At 37.8% G+C, this 15,185-nt stretch overlaps 2 protein-coding genes across 4 annotated transcripts; one reads left to right on the top strand and one right to left on the bottom strand.

Moving 5' to 3' along the window:
* Window positions 1-269: 269 nt before the first annotated feature.
* LOC140789841 (V-type proton ATPase subunit E-like) lies at window positions 270-4,743 on the bottom strand. Of its 2 annotated transcripts, XM_073139694.1 has the most exons (6): window positions 4,380-4,743; window positions 3,695-3,795; window positions 2,564-2,720; window positions 2,010-2,206; window positions 1,323-1,422; window positions 270-501 (listed from the first exon to the last, which is right to left on the bottom strand). In XM_073139694.1, the coding sequence occupies exons 1-6, from the start codon at window positions 4,479-4,481 to the stop codon at window positions 466-468; spliced, it is 693 nt and encodes a 230-aa protein (XP_072995795.1). In that variant the 5' UTR covers window positions 4,482-4,743; the 3' UTR covers window positions 270-465. The 2 variants fall into 2 exon arrangements, with proteins under 2 accessions (XP_072995795.1, XP_072995796.1); XM_073139695.1 differs by lacking the exon at window positions 3,695-3,795 and having other exon boundaries at window positions 4,380-4,600.
* A 2,191-nt stretch (window positions 4,744-6,934) lies between these two features.
* On the top strand, window positions 6,935-13,443 carry LOC140788547 (common plant regulatory factor 1-like). 2 transcript variants are annotated; one of them, XM_073137821.1, is made up of 13 exons: window positions 6,935-7,261; window positions 8,992-9,070; window positions 9,669-9,713; window positions 9,791-9,883; window positions 10,360-10,440; window positions 10,591-10,650; window positions 10,748-10,905; window positions 11,017-11,074; window positions 11,196-11,244; window positions 11,528-11,793; window positions 12,264-12,341; window positions 12,426-12,551; window positions 12,859-13,443. In XM_073137821.1, exons 2-13 carry the CDS (start codon window positions 9,011-9,013, stop codon window positions 13,090-13,092), a joined length of 1,308 nt encoding a protein of 435 aa, XP_072993922.1. In that variant the 5' UTR covers window positions 6,935-7,261; window positions 8,992-9,010; the 3' UTR covers window positions 13,093-13,443. The 2 variants fall into 2 exon arrangements, with proteins under 2 accessions (XP_072993922.1, XP_072993923.1); XM_073137822.1 differs by having other exon boundaries at window positions 6,973-7,261; window positions 10,748-10,896.
* Window positions 13,444-15,185: the final 1,742 nt, after the last annotated feature.

Genomic DNA, 15,185 nt, shown 5'->3' with positions numbered 1-15,185 from the left:
CGCCCGTGGTTTTAGTTTTTCTTTAATAAATGCCCCAGAAAGGTTACAATAGACATTAGGAAAAATTATTTCCACATTCACTCGATCAATATATGTTGTACCAATAATAAGTTAATTCTACAGTGCACCCAGGAAAATCTTGAAGTCAAAGCCAAAATTATATATGATTTTTTGTAACATAATAAAATGAAGATTGGGTTGTAGATCCTGGAACAGTTTGATCAGACCAATCACTCTTGTCGGTTATTACACGATTCATTTCAATCATATCGTCAGGAAAGTGAAAGTCGTGAATATTACTTAATAGTGAATGACATACATATATTGAACTTAATAAGTTTCTGGTGTATAAATAAGTATATTTAAGTAAGACTTTACTGGATAACATCTCAATTGACAAAACATAATAAGCTTTTATAGCTGCAGAATAACAAATAAGCTGTATCCGAGTATCAAGTTTGTCGATCAAGCAACAACTTGGCTAAAAAGAAGCTTCCGGATCTGCATGGAAAGAAACAGTCAATGGATCTAAATATTAGGAAACAACCAAAATGATGAGAATGGAAGCAACGCATTACTGGAATACTCTTACATATTATACTTTCAGTCCATGTTCCTTCTTATTGGTGATGTTTTTCTACCGAGTTTGACAGGATTTGAATTAAAGAGGAACATAGAATTAATCCCACTAGCTCTGAGCTTACCATAAGAGAACCATGAAGGATCAGTAGAATATGCAAGAGAGATGTTTAACTCAAAGATCGGACCAAATCTTGGTAATTTAGGGCTAGAGTTTTCTTCCAATAAAACTTCTCTTATTTATTATAGTTAGCATGTCTCACAAAATCTACAAAACGCACAGTATTCTGCAATGTTGCAACATGAATGCAAACTTCACATTTAGATAACAAGAATTTAACAGAGTGGACCTAAGATCTTTTTCTCCAAGTCCTAAAACGAAAACTTACTCTTCAGAGTGGCTGGTTTAATATTGTCTGTTATCGACCACTGAAGTAGCTCATATTGAAACTCTAGAGTGGGTTAACAATGTCCGAAAATAATTTCATAAGATCTCACATATTATTTTAGCAACAATATTGTTCAACGAGCAAAAATACCCTTGGGCACATATTTGTGTATGAATTTTTCTCTTTCTGGGGAAATAAAGTTAACACACGGTTAGTCCATGTCCAGCTGCCAATCTAGTATTTAACCATTTAGACTAAATTCTTACTCATTCAGCTAATTGGTGCCTTGTTTTCAGAAGAACCATGAGAGGCATAAGGAAGAAATGGTATCAAGTAAACATAAATAGGACAAACCTCTGGCAGTTTCTTGCGAAAGACGACATCCAGTCTTGCATCAAGTGTGTTCTCAAAGACAATCTTCCCATCTCGGGAAGCCAACACAACGCCTCCTGAGCTGCATTATATACAAATAGTCAACAGTGAAATCGACTGCATGGATATAAATATAGAAGGAACACACCTCTTAAAACAGTTTAAAAAAGCTGAATTGTCATATTAAAGAGCAATATTTTCCCTATGGTTGGAAGAGCTTCAGTGCAGACATGCAGTCGGTTAGCATCTAGAGTAAAAGATAAACACTTGACCAAAGATGTGCAAAAAATAGAGCAGAAGTGTTTGCCACCATATATAGAAGAAAGTCTCAATAAAAAAAATTTAGATCTTTGGGTGGAGAAATAAGTCACGTGAAAGAATAGATTAAGGAGTTTGAATATTACCCTTGAGAAACACTATCCAAGATGATGAGAGCAGGAAATAGCATGATGTGCCACTTAATTATGTATTTTATTCAGAAGAAGGTGTCCTTGCAGACCACTGTATCTAAATAGCTCAACATTGTATAAGCAAGGTAATTCATTGATCTGAAGGATGCGATATTGTATCTAATTTAAAACAACCCTGATCTTTTGTATAATTTTTCTATTCCTACAAACAAAGGTGTGGCCTTCCTTTGAGACTAATTGAAAATTGAAGATGTATTACCAAAAGAGGCCATGATCATGATTATGGCTTGGAGGAGGTGGCAGATATACATGAGTGTCGACTATGATCTCAGGAGAGTGAACAGCTGCTTTCTCTGAGTATTCATGCTTTGCTGAATGCAATACTGGCTCCACAAGGTGAAGGTCATCTTTGCGGCAGCGAAGTAATACAGCTGGCTCTTTCAACCTAAGCAAGCTCTGGAGAAAAAAGCAAAAGAAGAGAAAATTCGTTCAGTGGAAAGAAATTTAACATATGGCTCATACATGCATCAATAAATGATACAATCACAGAGATCTACCTAATTAAATAACCCGAATCTAAGATATTTCAGATATAAAATTTCATCATTTAGAAACAACTTATTATACACCACAATGGCAAATATCACTCTTGTACAGCGCTAGAACAAAATATCATACATATCATTTTCCCTTCTGTGAACTTCAGATTTGCAAGATTATTCTGTCCTTTTGTTGTGTGGTTATTCTCAGTTATTCTCAGTATCACAGAAAGAAAAACATTGACTAGACCATAATATGCTCAAAATCTATAACCTGAACAATCAGCTCTTTTAGAAGTTTCTTGTATTCATGGTGACCATGGCTGACATTCAAGAGTTCTTTCCCAGCAGCTTCCTTCATGGAGTTAACTAAATCATCCTGAGCTTGAAGAACTTTTATACGAGAAGCATTTAGCTGCATAGAATACTCACTGATGAAAGTAAAGGAAAACTGTCAGAAAGTAATAATCAGAAAGTAAACGGGCAAATTAGGGATCATGTAGCGCCTAATTGCTAGGCAAGTGCCTAGGCAGGTGCCCATAATTCAAGACGGTTAATAATTAGATAAATAATACGTAGATAAGAAGTTAAATTAATACTTACAATCTAAACAATATACTAATGGATTCTTGTTAAGAACTATAATAAGCTATGAACTGTTATAATCCATTAAATCATCAAGATACACAATGATTTTAATTTTTAGAATTAATTTACATACTAAATATGATACGAAATGGTAAGCCCATGTTCACTTCTGAGATGATTTTTTTTCTTATTATGAAATACAACTCCTTATTTCAGAATAACATCTAAACATCATAATAATCATATTCAAGAATACAAACATTATTTATCAAAATTAAATCTTATATTATACACCGACCCAATTACCAATTTACTCTTAATATCTATCCTCTATCACTCTATTTTATATCAAATTAAAGGGTATCTATCATAATTTTATAAAAAATAAAACTTTTTTTCTATTTTATATTACATCAAAGGTAATTATTATACCCATATTTCAGAATAAGTGAATATAAGAATAGTTATTTCTAGAATAAATCTCTCATTTTGATAATAACAAATATAAATTCTATTCCTATTTCAACCTTATTCCACATGTGAACGAGGCCTAAAAGAGTCACCTAGGTGGAACCAAAGTGGAGCCTAATTATATTCTATCTAAGACGGGAGCCGTTAAGGCGGAAGTTTTTTTACGACAAGGAATATAACTTCATATAAGTATACGTAAAGTTTAGATGGACCAACATAATCTTACAGTCTAAATTGGTAGGAAACAAGCTTTAATGTGTGGACATGGAGTGGGTACCTATGAATATATTTTTCCAGAAAAGTGAATAAAAAGAAAGATAAGAGGAGAAAATATGCAGTACTCTACATTTTTCGGCGAACTTCAACCTGCTTCTCTTTTCGTTCATACTCTTGCCTAATCTTCTTCTTTTCAGCCTCAACGAGTTGCAACTTTTCGATGTTGAATTCCTAGAACCCTCAAAGCACAGAACCAAGACTTTAGGAAGACAAACAGAAAATTAAGATAACACCACAAAATTGCATCAACACAGTACAAATTTCCAAATTATGAACCAGAACATGGACAAAGACGATTAACTAGTAATACCCACTGCTTAAGAGACTTAATATAGGCTCTTAGGGTCTATACATCTAAAAGCAACAACCCAGTTAGCAAATTCTCTGGGCATAAACATGAGAAGCTTTTCTTTCTCCTATTCTTTAACCAGACAAGATGCAAGATCACATACATGGATGGATTACACCTAACATTACATGAGTTAATACCCATATCAGAGTAAAAGTCCAATATTTGGAGATTGTGTCTTTTCATAATTTTAGTTCATTATTAGCATGAACCACTAACTGTTTTCGTACAGTATCAAGTACGCAGTTCTATTTGGTTTAAATAAGTGAACAAAATGATATGCAAATGACCATATAAAGATGATCAGAGTAAAATATCTCCGTAGATTGATCTCATCGTTTCCTCACGCAATTCCGATTAGAACTTTAAAACGAAGCGATCAAAGATGTAAAGAAGGAGACGCAACCTCTTCGGCGGAGACGGAGATCTCGTTGGCCTTCTCCTCTGCCTCCTGGCGGATGAACCGCACCATCTGCTGGATCTGCTTGCTGACATCCGTGTCGTTCATTTTGGATCCGACGAATTAGGATTCGATCGATGATTCGAGTGCTCTCTCCCTAGATTGGAGGAGGAAGGGAGAAGGAAGAGGGGGTGGAGCGGTGGACCGAGAAGCGGACACCGCTGATGGTCGTATCCTCGTTATATGAGTGCGTCCGTATCAAATGTTCGCGAAGAATAGCCACGAGGCGAACGTGATTGGTTCTTTTTTTTTTCTCCTTTCTTTTATTTCGCCTATCTCCTCTTGCTGGGGCGTAATGACCAAAAGGCCCTTACGCCTCCGCATCGGTTGGATATTACATCTAGATGCGATGGACGGCAGATGAAGCGACCGCATAGAACTGGGGCCACTTTCCTTTCCCATTGTGGTCCAGTCTCAATAGGCCCATGCAAAATCCTATATAATTAGGAGGCCCAAGCGTCCTGGCCCAGAAACTCCAACATCTTGGGCTCCATTGACCTTCTATGAAACGACAACCCGAATCCGAAACCGGATCCGCTCCCCTCCCTTTACTGACACGTCCACGTCTTCTGGGACCCACGGCCTCGCCTTATCGCACTCTTTCCCACTGAGCACCACGTCACCTTGTCGGCCGCCTCTCCTGGCATCCAGCTTTTGCATCCTTAACTGCCGCTCTTCGACTGGCGAAATATTTTCGGGCCCAGGAATGGACCAATCAGGAGTCGACTCACCGCTGCATGCTGCTCAACCCGACCCGAAGGATCTCACGTACTCGGAAAATGAGGCCACGTCGGACCCTCGCACGGTCAAACGACTTGCTTTTGGTGGCGATATGGACCGCCGAAAGTGACCACTGCCAGCTGTCGCGTCGTAGCTTTGGTGTTACGCATGTCTGTCGTAACTGATCGCTTGCAATCCCGAATACACGAACTTCCTCCTGTGGTTTAATTTGCAGCCGTTGATTCGCTGCCTTATCTTAATTTTTGGATTACCCTAACCGAACTAATATACCTCTCAAATCATGCCGCGTGTGAAGATTATAGGTATTAGTTGCCTTCATTTCAACGATTACTTCTGCCACGTGTGATATATTGTCATTTAATACACCTAACTCGTACACGAAAAAAGATTTGTAATTACTTAATTGCGGTGGCATCCAGCCAATGGAGGCTCGGGGTTCTTGAAGTTCTTCAGATGCGTATAGCACAATAGTTTGTAAAAGTATTTGAGGGTGAGCTGGCAGTCGATCCGTGGAAAACGTGGCGTGGGCCCCACAACAAGTGCTCTGGAGGACCACGTGGGTCGACGCTACGGTGAGATGGATCACCTCGACACGAGGACCAACTGCGGAGCTTTAATAATCCCGACCCGGTTTTTGTTTAATGTCACCTATTTAGCTTCTAAAATAATATAAATTCTTTTTTTTTCATCACATATTCAACTAAAACAAACAAGACACCGAACATGAAAAAGTACTCTGTATTTTTTTTTAAATTTATAATTTTAATTATTAAATATTTATTGTTTTATTTAGTATCTCTGTTACTCAATTCACAGTTATTTGAATACTTGAATTTCAATTTTATAATTTTATTATGTAAGTTACAAATATTGAACGTTAGTATTTTTATATGTTTCGCTATTTTATTACATAATTCATAATTATTAAATACTTATATTTTTATAAAAATTTAAAGTTAAACTATATTAATTGAATAACAAATTTCTCTCTCTACGTTGCCTTGGGAGCACTAAAGGGCAAAGTTAAAAAAATATATTTTTATATGCAATAAAAACTTAAAATGAGTCCGAACGACATAATAAGAAAAAGGCTACATGTTTTTGGCGAGTCGAGTTGAGTTAAAATCGAGTAGCTTTTCTTCAGAAACACGAATAAATATTATATGTTAATATTATGTACAAAGATGCAAAATTAAGTGGCACGAGCAACAACGTCCTTTTAAAGTGTGACGTAGCACGCGGGATCTTGAGATCTAAAGCTACTCGTTTTCCGGACGTGAACCGCTGCTCCAATTGGCTTAAATATTTGAACCATGCGGCGGCTGACAATACGTTAACACCATTCTCACGAACTCTCCCGACTGGATATTAATCAAAACGAGGTCCAATCAGACGTCTAGTTTTTCACTCTAGCATGGGGTCTTCTGTCGTCACGAGTTCGTCGATTTACAGTTTCTTATTTGGTTTTTAAAAATCTCGAAGGCGGTCCCCACAACGGCTCCGACCACGTCAGCCACATGACTTGGATATTAGCTGGCCCTCGAGAGCCGTGACCATCCGACGCGTCGACCGCTTCACGATCGGACACGTGGTAGCGCTGCGGTGACGGGGAATATAATATTGGCCCCACACCCAACACCCACGCCAACTCAACCACCACTCCGGCGTCCGTTTCTGAAATTACCGATATGCCCCTGTGTCGGCACCCAAAGATCGAACTGCCAATCTCACAAAGCCATGGCCCCATGAATCACTGTACCATGGTCACAAATAGGGGTCGCAGTTCTCGAGTCCCTGTAGGATCTTACTCGTAAGCCGCTTACCCAGTCCCATCGGCGGACACGTGTGTGGTGACGTGGCTATTGGCTTGGCACCCGCTCCCTTTCTTCTCCCTTTGGCTCCTCTCTTTCTCTCTCTAATCCTTCTCTCTCTCTCTCTCTCCCCCCCCCCCCCCCCAAATGGAAGATGAATAGAAATTTGAGTTTCTAGTGTTGGGCTCTTCCTTTCCACCCGAAGCATCCTTCTTCCGTTTGAATTTGGCACGCAAGGAGAAATTAGACGTAGGATTTCGCTAACAGAGACTTCAGGTACGTGGAAATTTGTTAATTTGTTCGTAGAATGCTTTCCTTATGCCCAGTTTGATGCTCGATAGTTCCATGTTTTAGAAGTATATGCTCTGAAACTTCAAATCCACAACCTTTTATTCCGTGAATTTAGCTAGAATTAGCGTATTCGTGTTCTTGTTAAGATTTCGAGCAAGATTAGTATAATTACGAGTTGAGAGGAACAGGGGGTGTTTAGCGAGGGAAAGAAGAGAAGGGAGCCGAAGAAAGGCAGGTGGGGGTATATTGGGAAAGGTGGGTGTAGATTGGGAAGAAGCGGGAAATAAAAAGTGAAAAATATAGGGATAGATGGGGAAGAAACAAGTAGGTAGGGAAAGTTTTAGATTTATTGGGGTTGCGCTGGAAGCCTGGAAATATCGGTCCTTTTGCGAAAATACGGAAATCTTCTTCCAGACGCGGAGAAACCTCCCAGATTCCGTTGGAAATATGCATTCTACCAGCAAGCTTGTAATTTTCCAAGTTCTCCGGGGTTTTACTTGTCATTTCAATTCCAGATTGGTGCGCAGAAGCCAGAGAATAGACAGCCCATCTGCAGAGTAATTGCTTTGGGAATTAGAAAGGACGATTGCATCAGTGTTGCAGAATAGAATTACTATTCAGGACAAATTGATGAGATAAACTTTATAGGGATTGTTCATTTGCGTGAGTGCTTCATATATCTGCAATTCACTAGTGTAACAGATATAGTCTTTTGAGCGGAATGAAGGAAATCTGCACATAACTACCTACGAGTAAGTACTTTAACGAGTCAAGCTAATGATGGAAACAGTTTCACTTAGTAAGCAGCAAATGCATTTCGGATTAGGCAACCGATGAATGAACTTTTACTACATCAAACTTGAGCTTTGGTACCTGTTAAGAAAAAGTCGGAGCTACAATTGTAACAAAACTAGGAATTGATATTTATAGTGGAATCTAGATCAATGTAGAAGCTTATGAACGTAATATCATATATCAACCGTCTGAGTTCTAATCTTTATTTCATGTTGCGCCATGTGTGATTCTCAATTTCAATTTTACTGCTTTCCAAATAATGCATATACTGCACTTTGGGTTATGCCAAAAAATACGCGTGTTAAATTAGTGGTGATCAGAAAGTGAAATCACCAAGCAGTTCACACATTGTAAAGAATTTGCAACTTTTACCTATGATAATCTGGGTTTGGCACCTTTTACTGGTGTACAGTCCTACAGTTCTTTGATATGATGATATTTCTATGCAGTTCACTATTTTTTTTTTTACTTTGTTGCACTACTTCTATCGTTTTCTTTTGTGGCTTTGCCATACTGTTGTCTTTGATAGATCTTGTAATTCATACTTTGTAAGGTTGATTCACTGTAACATTCTTTGTATTGCTAGATTTTATTAAATCCTTTAATTAAGCAGAAAAAAATGCAGTGTTGATGATCAGTCAAGTTCTTGACTTACCAAAGATAGTACCAAATTAGTCAAAGTTCCTCATGCAGTTTATCTTCCTCTTTTTAAATCATATGCCATGTGTGCTTATTTGACCAGCTGAGCAATAATAAGGATTATATGATTGGAATTGCTGTCCATAATGACTTAGGCGATCCAACTTGGTTTTTTCCTCTTGAACTTAATAATTTCTTGGTTATGGATCCAATCATGTGTAAGGAAGCTCTGTGATCTTTGACTCTGACAAATGGAATAATGTTCAAAATATCTTGTTTAGGTGCCCATAAAGGACCTCTATGGGGAATGATGAAGCTGCAACTCCTCCTAAGTCTGACAAGTCATCTTCACCTGTTCAGGTAATTACAACGTCCAGATGGATTCTCTGGATTTTTCATGTTACTGGATATGTGATCTTTGTGCTGTTTCGGACCATCCCACTTGTGAGACATTAGAGAGAGAGAGAGAGAGAGAGAGAGAGAGAGAGAGAGAGAGAGAGAGAGATTCATGCACCTTCCTGTTCTCTATCATTGATCATTCCAAATATTTGAGTGTGATGCTCCAAGGTACCATTAAACGACATAAGTTCCATTTGTTTCAAGTTTCTGTCAAACTGGCAGAATAACTGATTGTGTTAAAACAAGATTGTGGTAATGCACTTTGTTGCATTGCCATTGAGTGAAGGATCTAGTATGAGTAGTCGATGGCTGCAGCCTTGCAGGAGTGGATAACTCGGAAGATTAAGCTTATTTTCCTCATATGTCAGAAAAGCTAAGTATATACATGGTATTATCACGAAAACCCAAGAGATGTGTTAGCATGCATTTTCCCCTATGCTCAACAGATTAACAAAGCAAATAAGTGGAACAACTATTTGACAAATAATTATCTTTATTTCCTTGTCAGATACTTGTGAAGTAAAAGCACGTGATTGTATATTTTATATGTCATATGCAGGACCAACCAGCTGTTTATCCATATCCTGATTGGTCAGCTATTCAGGTTGGGTGCTTTAGAGTTCTACTTGCCTCCAAAACAGTGTATAAAGTAATGTGCTTTAATTAGTTTATTCTGTTTAGGCATATTATGGGCCTGGTGTATTGCCACCTCCTTATTTCAGCACTGCTGTCGCTCCTGGTCACACACCTCATCCATATGTCTGGGGCCCTCAGGTACTTGTATTTTGTTCTCTTTTAATGAGCTATATTTCATTATGGAATCAACTCGATCATCACATTTCAATATAGAATATTTGTATTGAACTGGTGTGGAATTAACAATTGAAATGGGTGGAGAGAGAGAGAGATGGAAAAGTATGTATACTGTCCAAAAAAGAGGCAAAATGACATCTTCAAGCAGCCTCTTTTAGAGTATCAATTAGTGACATATAAGTTGTAATGCTGAAATTTATGCTTCAATAATTACAATTTGAGGATGATGTGGTGCTCATGATAGAGGGTTGAACTTAATTTTGATGTTCCTGTTACATATTTGTATTCTTGATAGTGGGTGTTATTGATGAATGTTTTAGATTTTAGAATGTCAAATTTAACATAGACTATGTTTGAGACACCGCAAATTGCTGCAAGCAATCAACTTTACTATTGTTCTGTGTGCTTTTCTTATGGACTGTATTTGCCTGTATCAGCCTATGCTGCCACCATTTGGGTCACCATATGCTGCAATATATCCGCATGGAGGGGTTTACTCTCATCCATCTGTGCCCTTTGTAAGTTATTGATTTGTTCCATATTTTGCAAATTCTAAATGAGCTTTTTGAATATCTATTTCCATGATTAATAGGATTCTATAATGATACACATGCTGGACTGTCTGGATGTGGAACAAACTAATTTAATGTTACTTGCATTTTCTCCAGGCTTCACAGATGCAGTACCAGGGGATCTCACCATCCCCCACTACAGATGAAGCAGTAGCGGTAATAATAATTTCTTGAGCATGTGAATCTTATTTAGGTGCTTTACATATTCCAAGCATTTGATACTTTTGCTAAAATTGTTACCACTACTGCTAAGGCGGCGAATCCTTTAAGCACGGAATTCCCTGGCAAGTCAGCAAGCAATAAGGATAAAGGTCCAAGTAAAAAACATAAAAGTGATGGGCTTGCAATGTCAATCGGAAATGGCAATACTGAAAGTACACCCAGTGGTGATGTTACCGGAAGGTCAGAAAGGTTTATTTTCTTCTGCTAGAATTTTACTTCTCAGAATATCTTTTGACCTTCTGCAGTACATAATTTTGTCTTGTCTGAACCGATGCTTTTGATTTTGATTAATTGGCACAGTGGGTACAATAGTGCAGAAGGATCAAGTGATGGAAGTGGTGGGAGCAATGATGCAGGGGTATTGCTCTTTGATCAGTATTTAGTACTCTTCTTTTCTTTTTTGCTTCTAAATTTCTCTTTAACTCATGCAATTGGAGTCATCACTGCATTTTTGTAATAGAGCTCCTTCAATTTTCTAGGGAAATAAAACCCAAGCAAATGGAAGCTTGGAGGGTAATCCAATGTCAGGTACTTTCCGGAAACCTGCAAATACTGTTATATATTTGCTAAGCCTGTCAATGACATTACTTAGCTGCCACTCATATTTTATTTTTGGATGATTGTTTGATAATTTTTCTTTGGGAACTTCGATTAACTGTGCTTGGTTGGCGTTATAAGGGGCCAACAAATTTATCTTCTCTTAATCACCGATCTGTTCCTTCCACCTGAGCATGTATTTGCAAACGATCATGAATCTTTCTTTTGGAATCACGTGGTCATGGCTGAAGAAATCCTTGTTTAATATTTACAGATGAGAGTAAGTTTGACAAGCAGGCTAATGCTGCTCAAGGTGGGGAAACAAATGGATCCTCAAAACTGCCTTTAGGAGTTACTGTGGCCCCTGCAAATATTGTTGGAAAGCCACTAGGTTCTGTGCCTTCATGTAATTCAGCTCCAGGGATGGATTTCAGTGTTGCTAGTATCAGTAAAGCGAAGGCTATTGGCACCCCTATCCCACCGTCAACCAATGGCATCATGCCTGGTCGTAATGGAGTACCTGCTGAATTATGGGGAAAGGCATGTTTGCACCTGCAAAGTTTTGCTTTCATTTTTCAAAATGCTATTGTATTGTCAATTTCTACTTCTTAAGATTACTTCATCTTCCTCATTACGATGTTGACCATTTTTCACATCTTGATTTGACCTTTATATTTCTTGTTCTGCTTCATTTATCTCTTCTTAATGAACCTGGTTAGTTTTCTGATCTTAACACAACCACTGTTCCTGTACTCCTTCCTCCCATCATACTCCCTGATATCTCCATACTTAGTGGTTACTTTGAAATGAAAAATAGATAGACAATAGAGAAGTTCAGGTGAAGGTCAATTTCTATTTAAGACTAATTATCACGATATGCTGCAGGTTGGTCACTAACATAATAAGCAGTAGCTCTATATGTCAAGACATCCATCACCTTGACATGTTTTTTCCCTTAGCATGATGGTTTCTCTAACATTACTTTACATTTTACTTTTGTGTTTCTCCAGGATGAAAGAGAACTGAAGCGAGAAAAGAGGAAGCAATCCAACAGAGAGTCTGCTAGAAGGTCGAGGTTGAGGAAGCAGGTATCACATATTGGCATATTGACAGTAAATATCTCCTCCATATCATTTACTCGTTGTTATGTCATATGTTCTCTGCATTTGCAGGCTGAGACCGAGGAACTTGCTACAAAAGTTGAAGCACTGAAAGCTGAGAACACAACTCTAAGATCTGAAATAAGTCGGCTAACAGAAAATGCTGAGAAGATTAGATTAGAAAATTCTGCCCTTATGGTAATTTAGATTGTTCTGGTAGAGTATGATGCGTTACTCAAAGATTTTATTAAATGTGTAGTTCTCAATATGCGCATTTCAGAAAATACATGCATGTTTGGAACAGTCATCACTGTTCTTAGCTGATTGGACAGTGGAAATCATTTTCCACTAGATTCATGAGGCTGTTCTCACATTATAGCACCGTGGAAACATTTTCCACTAGACTCATGTCACATTTAACTAATGTTCAGCATCTATATCTAGATTAATTTTCTCATGGTGCCTTCCGTTTTTGTGCAAACCTGTTACATGTGTGCTTCTGCAGGAGAAACTGAAGAATGCACAATCAAGTCAACCCGAAGAGATGCCTCTTCCTAACAACATAGAGACTGATGGAAATTCAACTGTTGTTGTAGAGAACTTCTTATCAATAATAGATAAACCTAACACTTCTAGTAGAAGTGAGCAGGTAGACAGTCAAGAACCTGGTAACTCCGGCACAAAGCTTCATCAGCTTCTGAACTCCAGTCCTAGAACAGATGCTGTGGCTGCAAGCTGATATCCAGTTGACTTATATGTAGTTTGGCGAAATTATCAGCCAAGACTACACCTAACATTTTACGTTATTGTAGGAATTAATTCAACTTGCCTTCGATCAAGAGAAATCAGCATGGAGGTGGCCTTCTTGAGAGAAACCTTCAAGTTATGGTAGCCCTTAATGTGATGCTCTTACTGTATTTTGCACTACTATCAATAACTTATAATGTACTTTTGTGATCCATTTGTGGCGTTGGAGTGTTTTAGTGTCCGTGTTATTGAGATCATATCCTCGATAAATTCTGTAAACTGAGGATAGATAAGAAATGTTCCAGTTTATTATGAATGTGATCATGCGTGTTTTGTTTTGCGAGATCTTACTTGTTTATATATAAATTATAAAAAAATTAAAATTAAATAAATATAATTATTTTATATAATATTAAAATTAGAAATAAATAAAAAAAGAATTTAGTTATGTGTTCACTCCGAATTATGAGTTAATATTATATTGTACCCCTTCCTCAAATAAGAAGTTTATTTTCTAATATATACTTTTTTTATACTAGTAAGTAAATAATTGTTTATATTAGCTCTGTACTAATATATATATAAATTTTCTCTCCTTTTTCATTTAATTATATTATATTTTATTCTTCATACTTTTTTTCTTTTTATTCTACTCTTTTTATTCTTTCATCATTTTATTATGTCAAATCAATTGTAATACTTATATCATTAACAACTAAATACTATATTAATTTATATTAGTATAAGCTTATTTATGTGAGCATAAAAAATTACCATAGCTATACGAGTTGTAGCAGACTCGAAATTGTTGATCAATGCGTTGAACAGAAAACATTATAAGTGGCTTTTAATTTGTATTCCTTATATTTATGTAAAATATTTTTATTGGAAAGCTAGCTCTGGTAAAATAATAGTTTTCGATATACTTAGCAAGGAGATTTTTCACCACCATTGGTAAGATGTAAACGAGCCGACTTTAGCTCAGACTAGATTCAAAATTATTTTTGAGCCTTATAATTTTGCTCAGGCTCGGCTCAGCTCAACTCGGATTGAGCTCAAGTCAGGTTAGACCAAACCCGAGCCAAGCTCAAGGCTGAATTGAGTCTAATATCAAGTTTTATTTAAGCAGAGCCGAATTAAGTCAAATCAAGCCCAAGCTGAGCCACAACCTAGAGGATGAGGCAGCAACTTGGCGAAGGAAAATGACGACGATAAGACGACGGCTTGAGGAGGAGGATGAGGAGAAACCGGCTTGCTGAAGGAGGAGGAGTCGGCTTGCTTGAAGGAGGAGGAGGTGGGCCATGGTGGAGAAGGACGAGGCGAGAGGACTTGGTGAAGGAGGATGAGGACAACAGCTTGAGGAGGAAGACGAGTATAGGGCGGCAGCTTAAGGAGAAGGAATGAGGAGAAGCCAAGTTAGAGACGGAGGAGGAGGAATAAGGAGGAGTCGGGTTAGAGAAGGAGGAGGAGGTAGGCCACGATGGAGGAGGAGGCGAGCCAAGGTTTTGAGCTACAAGGAGAGCTAGGTAGAGTGCTTTGAGCAGCTAGGTCGACTTGGAAAGTTGTGATAGGAAGATTGAGAATTAGGAATTAGAGTTTGACTTGAAATCTTCTTTATACTGAGGTTATCGAGTCGAGCTTAAGCAAGCTGACTCTAGCTCATACTCGACTCGAATTTATTTTTGAGCTTTCTAAGCCGGCTCGGACTCGACTTAGCTCTAACAGAGCAGCTCGTTTAAAACGGTACGACTTCTGTTTCTTTGATAGCAGTGAAGCTTATGTAACCCGGGTACTAAGTACAGTTCCTACATCTTTTATTAAAAAAAATTCCACATGTGAACGCCAAATTAAGAAATAAAAGAAAATTAAGAATAAATAACTTGCTTTCTAAACTATTTAAAAGCGTTATAATATTCACCATTTACAAGAGAGAGATTGTTACATATTTTCGGTGCTACATGATAATAATACCCTAGGAGGTGAAAATATAATTAAATGTAAGGAAAAGAGAATTAGCAAACGAGAAAGAGAATCATCCTACGGCGTACGATATCGGTGGACCCACCAGTACTACTCTCCCGGTGG

The sequence above is a fragment of the Typha latifolia genome, chromosome 5, assembly GCF_019914945.1.
Source record: "Typha latifolia isolate L0001 chromosome 5, TyphaL0001v2, whole genome shotgun sequence".
Lineage (NCBI taxonomy): Eukaryota > Viridiplantae > Streptophyta > Magnoliopsida > Poales > Typhaceae > Typha > Typha latifolia.
This window is presented reverse-complemented; position numbering and strand designations above follow the sequence as displayed.

What these genes read in the sequence shown, in the direction of transcription:
- LOC140789841 (XM_073139694.1), bottom strand. Translation starts at nt 4,481, where the DNA reads ATGAACGACACGGATGTCAGCAAGCAGATCCAGCAGATGGTGCGGTTC. An exon ending in GTTGAAGTTCGCCGAAAAAT is followed by an intron (nt 2,721 to 3,694) that starts GTAGAGTACTGC and finishes TACTTTCATCAG; the next exon opens with TGAGTATTCTATGCAGCTAA. An exon ending in TTCGCAAGAAACTGCCAGAG is followed by an intron (nt 502 to 1,322) that starts GTTTGTCCTATT and finishes CTTTCCATGCAG; the next exon opens with ATCCGGAAGCTTCTTTTTAG.
- LOC140788547 (XM_073137821.1), top strand. Translation starts at nt 9,011, where the DNA reads ATGGGGAATGATGAAGCTGCAACTCCTCCTAAGTCTGACAAGTCATCT. An exon ending in GTGGGAGCAATGATGCAGGG is followed by an intron (nt 11,075 to 11,195) that starts GTATTGCTCTTT and finishes TCAATTTTCTAG; the next exon opens with GGAAATAAAACCCAAGCAAA. An exon ending in TAGAAAATTCTGCCCTTATG is followed by an intron (nt 12,552 to 12,858) that starts GTAATTTAGATT and finishes GTGCTTCTGCAG; the next exon opens with GAGAAACTGAAGAATGCACA.